This window comes from Dicentrarchus labrax, unplaced genomic scaffold, assembly GCF_905237075.1.
Source record: "Dicentrarchus labrax unplaced genomic scaffold, dlabrax2021, whole genome shotgun sequence".
Classification (NCBI taxonomy): domain Eukaryota; kingdom Metazoa; phylum Chordata; class Actinopteri; family Moronidae; genus Dicentrarchus; species Dicentrarchus labrax.
Window position 1 is genome coordinate 19301270 of NW_026136705.1, and position 10176 is coordinate 19311445.

Here is a 10176-nt window from a genome sequence, read left to right on the forward strand (position 1 = left end):
AGGGAATATAAACGTTGCATGTCATGTTTTTAAAAGTTAAATATATAAACAGCCTAAAAGTAGGCAAAAAAATAATAATAATAATAATAATAATAATAATAATAATTGTATTTCAAAGTTTCAGTACGGTTTGTAATAATAATTATTACAATAATATTAATTATGATATATTATTAATGCAAACAATTAATAATAATAATAATAATAACCAAATAATTCATAATAATAATTACCAAATAATTCATAATAATAATTACCAAATAATAATTCATAATAATATTACAAAATAATAAGTAATAATAATAACAGCAATAACAACAATTGCACTTATTAGATGCTCATTTATCCCACATTAATACTGTCATTAGCCATCACGCAGTGGTTTTATACTACTTTACTCTGAGTTAATCAGAACAGCTCACATTTGTGAAACTGTAAAGAAAAAAGTTTATTTGACACCAAAACGATGGACTGATTAGTGATTAGAGTTAGTTACCGGTCAGCCTAATTTTATGTTCTGCTATTTCATATATACTTATAGCAGTAATTCCCCTGATATACTACTACCACTATTTTAAAATACTAGCCTGTATAATTTCCTCCCTAATGTAGTCTGTGGTTTACTTATCTGTTTTTTTAAACAAGGCTGACTATTTTTTTGTTTTTGTAGTAGATGTGGCTTCTTGAGGGGCAGAAGGGTGGAGTTGGCCGGATGGGGGCTGGGATGAGGGTTTACATATGTCCCTCTGGTTCTATAATACAGCCCAGCTCTCTCACCTCCTGCTCTTGTGCCCCCCCAACCCACACACACACCCAATCCCGCCTCTTGCATGTGCCCTCCTCCCTTAAGCCCCTCCTGTATCTGCTCCTCTCCTGTCCTCTATTTTCCTCTTGATGACAAAATGAATTTGCATATTTTTCCCAGGGAGCGCTCATTAGAATGCATAAACCGGCCGCCTCCTAGCCTCATGAGCAGGATATAGCTTTCTGCCGTGGCACCTCCTGATGCAAAATGAGACACAGACAGGCAGCATCACAGGCAGACATGTGGCCTGAGTCTGGGTTGTGATTGGCATTTGGAATCAGTTCACCCTTCCCATTCTTAATTCAAGGATAAGAATAAACTCTATGTCAGCCATTTTTCTTTGTTTCTATTAGCTGCTAAGCAGAAGCATATTTATTAGATACCCATTTCCTCATCAACTGCACCCAGAAATAATCATTTCTTAGGCACGTATGGTTTTAATATTGTCTTCAGTGGGCATATGACTACATTTAGCAAATCACGATGAACATGGTCATCTTCTCTATTTTAGCACCCCACCCCCACTACCACATTTAAACACACAGAAAAAGCCTTTAAAGTCAGATTTACCTCCACTCAGGGCAAAGTAAGAAAGTCATCTTGAGGAAGGCCCCTTTCACAGCCTGAAATCATTGTCCTGAAATTTTAGCAATCTGGCCTACACAATGGACGCCCATCGCTCCTCCGCCTATATCTGAAGGCTTTGCCCACGGTGGCGCTAGAGGTTGGGTCAGGAGGTCACAAAAATCAGTTTATTACTTACTGGAAATGTGAATCTAAACATAAACATATGCACAATTCTTCTATAATATGTTTTGTAAGTTTTTTCAAACTATTGGTTATGATCATCTGAACTACTGCTCAGCAGGTTAAGTTTCTTACATGTTACAGGAGATACCACAAAGCAGGGGTGCCAACATTTTTTCCCTTAGAGGGCCACAACTGGAACGTATTGGTGGGTTAAGGGCCAAAAGCAAACACCTATTGCACTAAAATGGAACTACCTCCCCTTAATTTACTGACTTTCTGTGCAAAGTGTCATTCTGCCCACTATTATGAATAATTATTAATTATTAGGGCTCCTACATACAATATTTAATGAGACTTTTACATCACAAAAAATAAAACAGCATAACAGCAATTTAAATTATTTTCTTTTAATTGTTTATTTTTTTAATAGTATAATAATAGAAATATCTGGCAGGCCAAATTGAACCTTTTGGCGAGCCCCACTTTGGGCAACCCTGCCATAAAGACACTTTATGGGAGCTACTCATTAAATAAATTCTAATCTTTGCCTGATGGTGGCGCTAGAGCAAGATCACCGGGTTATCGAACTCATTACAGTAGACTTCCCTGACTGGCATGAATTTGCACAGCATATGTAACCCTTGTCTTTAAGGTCTGTTGTTGATCAGACAAAGAAACAAATACCCAATCACATGACCTCTTAACACCCCTTGACAAGGCTAATGAGCTGCATTGTTTGACTGTAGAACAGCAGCACAACAGAAGGTAGTTTTAGAGTGAGGGTTGAATTTGTATTGGATACATATGAGAGGAAAAAATGTGTAAAAACTTTGAAAACTTAATGTGATTATATGAGCTATATAAAATATATTGTATAGTAATATGTGTGTAATTATAAAAAAGTAAGGGATATTGTCAGTATTAATAAAATATTATTTATCTGGACCAAGAAAAATTTTCTAAAAAAAATTAAAATTTCAAAAATTTCTTTAAAAGCCCTGATCTGTTAATATAATATGTCTGGGTTGCTTTAAAATTAATGGATTCCTCACTGCTCTCCAATATAAGTACATTGTAATTTAGGGCTTTAACCGTTTCATTGCACTGAACATTGTGTTTAGGGTTGGGGAGAGAAACGCCCACTGCTATGAGGCTAACACAGGCTATACACCTGTTATATCTATGGGACTTTCAATTAGCAAAAAGGTTTGACTGTATAGCAAAACAACCGTCCTACAAGCAAACCAAAAAAAAATCCTGTAGACCTAAATAATGCCAGATTTCCTCTCTTATAACTATAAACCGCTTTATGCACCAACTTTGGCTTCAACTGGACAGTAGCTCTTTGATCTCCATAACTATGTGTTTTAATTAGGAATGAACATCAGCTACTGTATGAAGCCTATAAAAAAATATGCAAAAATATTAAGAAAAATAAAAACGATCAATCTCGAGGCCTAGTATACGTATTTAATGCGTTTGTCACAATTTAATGTCAGTAGCCACATTCTTATTTTAATAGGGCCCACAGGCTCATAAGTCAACATAGCCATAGCACTGAATGAGTGCCTTGCTAAAAGTCATTATTATGTATAGTTCTCGGAAAGACTAAGAAAACACCGTGTGGTACAGCCAGTACAGCGACGTTTTCTCGGTAAAGGGCTGAAACAAAAAAAAATCACGGAGCACAGGTTAATTAATAAGACAGCCCATTAACTGAATTGTTATTGTGTTTTCACCCCAACTCAGAGCCAAATTCCTTTAAAATATCATATCCGGCGCGTAACTACCCCGCACGGGCCGAGCGAGCTCCTCTCCTGTCATTTACACCTGGATGCGCGAGCTCCTCCTCGTGCATTCACAAAGTCACAATTTGCAAATAAGCTCACGTGTATTGAGGAGAATGCACAATGGAGGTGGTTGATGAAGAGGAGGCACAGCCCATCCAAACACAACCGCACGACATTTCACAGCCGCCTCGGTCCCCGACTCCAAGCGCTCCACGTTGTCTCATTCATTTAACTTGCCTACTGTACACTGTGCTCAACGTAGTGAATTCAATACTATGGCAAACACACTACACTACTACCAGCTCCAGCATGCTCGGACGGAAATATTTTTGTATCCACGCGCCTCGGAAAACTTCAGTGACGTTTCACAAAAGGCAGCCAATGGGACCTCGTCTTCTATTAGGACAATGAAAAGCCTTCGACCAATCAGAGGAGCGCCAGACTAGGCGCTGGCCAATGGCGTGCGAGCCCCACCGAGAGTAATGTTAGAGAGCTGAAGACTGAAGACACTGCGTATCCGCCTGTGTTCCCTCACACACAGCCATTGCAGAGCATTGAGATCCAGCGATAGTCCCTCGGTAAGTATCACACACGGAAATTTTTTAAGTGTTTGGTTAATGATGAGAATGACGATAACATTTGTAAATAACCCACTTATTGGTTTGCCACGCTCGAGGGTGAACCATTTTACTGCTTGCGAATAAATTTTGTTGCGGGGAACCGTCAAAAAAAAAAAAACAACAAATAAAATCGCCGGCGCTGAGCAGGTAACGTTACATTGCCCTGCCTGGGAGTGTGGACCAGACGCTCTGTTAAAAAAAAAAAAAAGAAATGAATATTAACCTTGACTTAATTCGACGAAAATCGTTGATTTCGCTAAATACGAATAATTTTGTAAATTACTGTCGTGTCATTTCCCCAAAATGGAGTCGAATCAAACGGTAGTTATCGCGTAAAAATTCAGGAATGTCTAGCGGACAAACACGGTTAGCGACAATGGTAGAAAGACTCACCGTTAGCTAGCCATTGGCGTTGCAGTGCATTGCGAAGCTGAACGCCTGTCATGTGAAGAGTGCGGCTTTCGACACAAACGTCAAAATTTACGGGAAACATGAGAAAAAGAGAGACCGTTTCAAAACATACACGCACGTATGTTTTGTTCGCAGCAATTTGCCCGACGAGACGGCGAAAAAATTAGCTCACGATCTGCGCTTTTACTGTAATGGCTGACTGTATTCGCATAGGAGGCAAAGGCAGCGAGGCGAATGGGAAGCCAGCGACAAGAGGCGCAGTTCGGATCAACTTTTTCTAACCGTGTTTTCTCGAGAAATAAACCCGTAACTATGCGATGTAACGACGGCAAAATAAAATTCAATCTTTCGTGATTCAAACGACACCGTTGCGATATTTTTCCGATGCTCGCAAAGCCTTTAAATCGGGTGTTGAAGTGAAGTGGTCGCCGCGGTCGCTCTGCCCTCTATTGCATGCAGTGCAATGGCTGTGCGTTGACACAAAGAGAAGGAGCCATATTCTCCATGTTAGTGGATGAAGACGAGCGGCCATTAGGAGCTCATAGAAACCAAGTCAGTAGCACAGCCCGCTCATAGACACAGTGCAGACCCAATGTATTACTATACAAACCGGCTAGTGCAATAGGAATCAATCGGGGGAAATATTTTGCCAAGATCGCCGGCTTTTTAGATATATTTGTCGAGTTGCAAAGCTAACTGGGAGGCGGGAGGAGACATTTGAGGGGGACTTTCTTTCATGAAGAAGGCATTCTCACAAAATGGAAGAAGAAATATTGCCGTCGTTGTTGACCTCCTTTTCCTCAACGAAAAGCCTATGCGCCATTACTACTTCGGTCGACGCAGTTTAACTGGGAGTTACAGTAGCATTTAATAGGATAAATGTAAAGGGAAATTTTTATCAGTTTTAAAGGTTTTGGATTTAGGTGGAGAATTATTTCCAGAATAAGAGAATAGGAAGACTGAAAGGAGATGAATGTTAAATCACATCGAATCACAGTTTTAAGTGTTTTTATTTCAATAAATACGTGTTTATATGTAATTTGTGTCTTTTTTGTGTCAAAGTTATTTCCTCGATTAAATCATTATATGAACGAAACGGAGGGTTTCCTGGAGGCCTTTTCTTATTGCAGATGAGGTTTTGATGGTATTTTTTCTCCAAAAACACGAGTTTTTCTTTAATACAAGTCCACTGTTATCGTCCCACAGAGGGCAATGGTTTATGTTAAATAGTTGCACTTTCGGAACTTTTTGCAGCTTTCGTGTGCAAATGATAGTGACATACACGAGAAAGGAAATATATATATATATTTATATATTAATGGACATTTTATGTGATTTCCTTCTTGAATCCGTAGCGACGTGTTTTGGTCCGTTTTTAAAACCACCAAATGGGGAGTTGACCACGGACCACTGGGTTTTATGTAAAGGGCACTACACAGATTGCATCAATAAATAAAGTCATTTTCATCGCATTAGCCTCGCCCGTGCTGGACCGGGTTTATTTTAGCGGACTGAGTTAACGGGTCTTAAGTTAGTGCAGTTTGACAGCAGCGAGGGCGGGTCACCCAAGTAGTGCTATCAATACTAGTGGCCAATGGAGAGAAATAAAAAGATGTGCTCATTGTGTTGTATGAGCAGCATGGTAGGTGGGTATGGTAAATGAAAACAACACATTATTGGTAATAAACAACATTTTAAGGGGAGTGGTTTGATGAGATAATTAACATAATAATATATATATTTTTAAATTAGAATATTATTATTGTTGTTATTATTATTATTTATTATTATTTTTTATTATGTTTTTTTTTTTTTTTTTTTTTTTTTAGTATGATGTTTATAAAGCTTTAAGGATGTCGAATTTCGACCATGTATCACAACACCCCTGGCAATATATGTAAATAATTTGAATGCCTATGCATCTAAACATTTTTTTTTCTTTTTTCCCCATTTTCTTTAGATAACGGTCATCAAGATGGGGAGAGATCCAGGAAAGCCAAGGGGCAAGATGTCGTCCTATGCATATTTTGTCCAGACCTGTCGGGAGGAGCACAAGAAGAAACACCCCGAAGCTTCGGTTAACTTTGCCGAGTTCTCCAAGAAGTGCTCTGAGCGATGGAAGGTAAATAGATGGATGACTATCTTATAAACTTGTAATCTGTTTCTGAAATAAACCAAATTTTGTTCCTGAGACTGGATTACATGCCACTCTTCATTGGCAAACATCAATATAATTCAGCTATAGGATGCTGGATACATTTACGGTTTGATTTCAGCTCAGATGCCCACATAGTGCAATAAGTGAGATTATGCAGTGCTATCCCAATATGTATCTGCAAAGGGTGTTGCCACAGACAGCACAATCAGCAAGTTATTTCTATTTTCAGACAATGTCTCCCAAGGAGAAGGGCAAATTTGAGGACCTGGCCAGGCAGGACAAGGCGCGTTATGAGAGGGAGATGATGAGCTACGTTCCAGTCAGGGGAGGCAAGAAGAAGAAGTACAAGGACCCTAATGCCCCCAAGAGACCTCCGTAAGTACTGCAAGTCAACAGTTAAAGCCTCTGGCACGAGAAAAAGTCAAATCTCTTTCTGCAGAAACAAATCTTAACCACAGGCAGCTGACTTGTCTTGTTAAGACACAATATGAAACATGTTATGTTGTGTAAATAATAAGCTCATTCTATTTATTCTTGCCCCCTCCAGATCTGCCTTCTTCATCTTTTGCTCAGAGTTTCGCCCTAAGGTGAAAGGTGAGGCCCCTGGTCTCTCCATTGGAGAGGTTGCCAAGAGGCTGGGCGAGATGTGGAACGGTACCGCTTCAGAGGACAAGCAGCCCTTTGAGAAAAAGGCAGCTAAACTGAAGGAGAAGTATGAGAAGGTAAAGAAATGGTGACCTGTTGTCTTCATGCTGGCAGAGGATGCATGTTGTACAAATGACAGTTCAGCCATGATGTGCTGGTCTGCTGTGAGAGTGACTGTTTGAGCTCAATATCTTCATTCCTCCCATCACAGGAAGTTGCAGCATATCGCCAAAAGACCAAAGCAGGCCCCGGACCAGCGGGAAAAGCCCCGGCCAAGGTAGAGAAGAAGGTAGAGGATGACGACGATGACGACGAAGATGACGAGGAGGAGGAGGAAGACTATGATGATGATGATGACGAGTAGATGGCGAGTGACATATATAGTGGTCATTTTCTTGTTTATAAAGCATTTAACCCCCTTGTACACACTTCACTTACTGAAAGAAAATACGTTAGTATCCAAGGGGTAAAAAAAACAACAAAAAAGGCTGTGTATATCAGTTGTTTTTATGCTGTACAGTTTTTTTCTCCTTTTTGTATAGTTAACACTACACAAGTGTCGTGTCTGTATCTTTCTGCCAGTGTTTCTTTTTCAGTGATAGTTCCTAGACCACTATCCTGCCTGTTACAGTGTAAAGGGGTGGGCTTACAGTATTTACCCTAGCTAGAGGTGCACAGCACATAAAAAATGTTCTAAATTAGATCTGAGTGTTTCTTCCTTTTTTTTTTTTCCTTTTCCTGTGTGTTTTTATTTTAAATGACATGTTATCAGATTTGACGTATCACGGTTGTTTTACTGATCTTTATGTACCACTGTAATAGCAAAAATAAGAAGAAAAAAAACGCCTTGTTTATTGTTGAAATTTAAATTGCTTCTGATGTCAATAAACATTTTTTTTAAATAAATCTGTCATTTGGTATTTTGTGTGTATGGTTGCAGGTTTCCTTCTCCCAAGATGAACTAAAAACTTTATTTGGTGAGAGCAGACAGAGATTTGTTAGCTGTTAGTTAAAAGGTTTTTAATGTGCCTTGTCAGGGAGAGGAGGAGGAGGAGTTCTGGGCAGGAATATCAGCACTGCCCACATCAATGTGACTGACAGTTAAAACATAGATGATTAAATATACACCAGTCTTAAATCTGCTTGGAAGTGAACAACTATGACAGAGACCATTCTGCTCAGTAAATGTTCAAGACCCAACGTCATTCATTTTTATATTTCTGGAGGAGAATCTTGTGTGTTCACTTGCATTGCCTTCTACTCCAGTAAAGTAAGATGGAGTTGACATTATGATGCTCAGAGACAAGTACATAGAGCAGGAAGACATCTAACGACCCAGACCTTGATAAACTCTTCCTATGAAATATGACTCATCACCAAAAATGTTTACGTATTGTGTGTATTTTTCTCCTCCTGTGGTTGTATGCAAACGAGCCGTGTGGAGGTACCCTGAAAGTAGCATTATTGTCTGCTCTGCATGCCAACATGCATCACTGACTGTTCCTGTTTTATTTAGATACAGCTGCTTCATCTCTCACGTACTCTCTAGGTCCTATCCAGGGTAAAAAAAAAAAAAAAAAAGACCATTTATATAAGAAGGATTATGTGCTTTGAAAAACCCTGTGACATAAGAATATGGCTGGTGTGTACAAACCACTGCAATCCAAACCTCAAAAAGGCACACACGCACACATACTGTACATTGTGGTGTCAACAACACAGTTACCCCCATGGGAGAGAGCACTTATTCAGATGGGGGGGTTACCAACTCTCAGCCTGAGCATTACACAAGTATTCATAAATGAGCTGAGCAGCACAGACATGTCTCTGATCTGTGGTGTAAATTACAAGGATATGTCTTCTTCCGTGCTTCATATCTCCCTCAGTCTCCGTGCTAATGTCAGCCTTGGCCCACTGAGTGAGCCTTGGTATGGAGTAGGCTAGAGGACAGGCAGACACAGGGCAGCAGCTGACCTCTGCACTGCTCTGATAAAGCCCAGCCGGCCCCTGAAGGTGACATAGCCTCCTTACGATCCCTGAACATTCCTCACACTTCCTGATGATGCCTGTTTTTCCCTGTTAAATTTCAATCCAGTGGATGCTGGCAGCCATGGTTGATTTATCTAAACCTCCAACCTTGAGTCATATCATGGATGTGTTGTCTACATTTACTATTGTTGCTTAAAAAAAGAAAAAAAATAGGAAAGCTAACTTGAGGCAACCAATCACCAAACATGTGGCAATCTGCTGTCACTGCTGATTATTATTCCCCCAGCTGCTTCTGTGTACAATACATAATATGGCCTGCTTACAGTTCCAGCATATTTATGGAAGCAGTTAAAATGGTGAATGTTTACACTCACATCCACTGAATGGGCCAACAGATTGTGTTGTTCATATTGCAGTGGCTCATGCTGCTGAGAGGCAGGAAAAAGGGGGGGAAACTATGCTGAAAACAGTTGCAGCGCCTCGTGGCTGCACTCAGCTGTTGATCAGTGTCTGTATGGGCCTGTACAGGCCAGAAGTGCGCATACAGTATAGCAGCTTTAGCTACACAGCGCCACTGCCGGCTCCAAAGCCCGTTAATCCCAGCCACCTGGCGTCCACTGTACACACTGCGTTCAATCAGTGGTCTCCGGGCGACACCTAGTGGTCGCATTGCTGCAACTGCACCAAGACTGGTGACAAGCCATCAGCAGAGGTGTTTCCAAAACAGAGGCAGTTTTTAATCCATATTTAATTTAAATAATTGGTTAAATAATAATAATAAATAATAAGGATTGAGATGTAAGTACAATAGGGATTTTCACTAAGTACATTTACTTAAGTACAAATTCGAGGTACTTGTACTTTAGTATTGTCTTTTTACGGTACTTCTACTCAACTACAAGGGAAATACCCAAAACATACAAAGAGTTTTGAAAAGAAAAAAAACAAACTTATTTTACATGCAAAATATTTCATAGTTCCAGCCTTTTTTACAGACCAGGCAATCAG

General features: G+C 39.8%; 1 protein-coding gene across 1 annotated transcript; it reads left to right on the forward strand.

Annotated features, from left to right (window-relative positions):
* Positions 1 to 3795: 3795 nt before the first annotated feature.
* Positions 3796 to 8085, forward strand: LOC127363815 (high mobility group protein B1). The gene is made up of 5 exons (XM_051400744.1): positions 3796 to 3923; positions 6337 to 6498; positions 6764 to 6909; positions 7082 to 7256; positions 7391 to 8085. The coding sequence occupies exons 2-5, from the start codon at positions 6352 to 6354 to the stop codon at positions 7541 to 7543; spliced, it is 621 nt and encodes a 206-aa protein (XP_051256704.1). The 5' UTR covers positions 3796 to 3923; positions 6337 to 6351; the 3' UTR covers positions 7544 to 8085.
* Positions 8086 to 10176: the final 2091 nt, after the last annotated feature.

What these genes read in the sequence shown, in the direction of transcription:
- LOC127363815 (XM_051400744.1), top strand. Translation starts at nt 6,352, where the DNA reads ATGGGGAGAGATCCAGGAAAGCCAAGGGGCAAGATGTCGTCCTATGCA. An exon ending in AATGCCCCCAAGAGACCTCC is followed by an intron (nt 6,910 to 7,081) that starts GTAAGTACTGCA and finishes TGCCCCCTCCAG; the next exon opens with ATCTGCCTTCTTCATCTTTT. An exon ending in TGAAGGAGAAGTATGAGAAG is followed by an intron (nt 7,257 to 7,390) that starts GTAAAGAAATGG and finishes CTCCCATCACAG; the next exon opens with GAAGTTGCAGCATATCGCCA.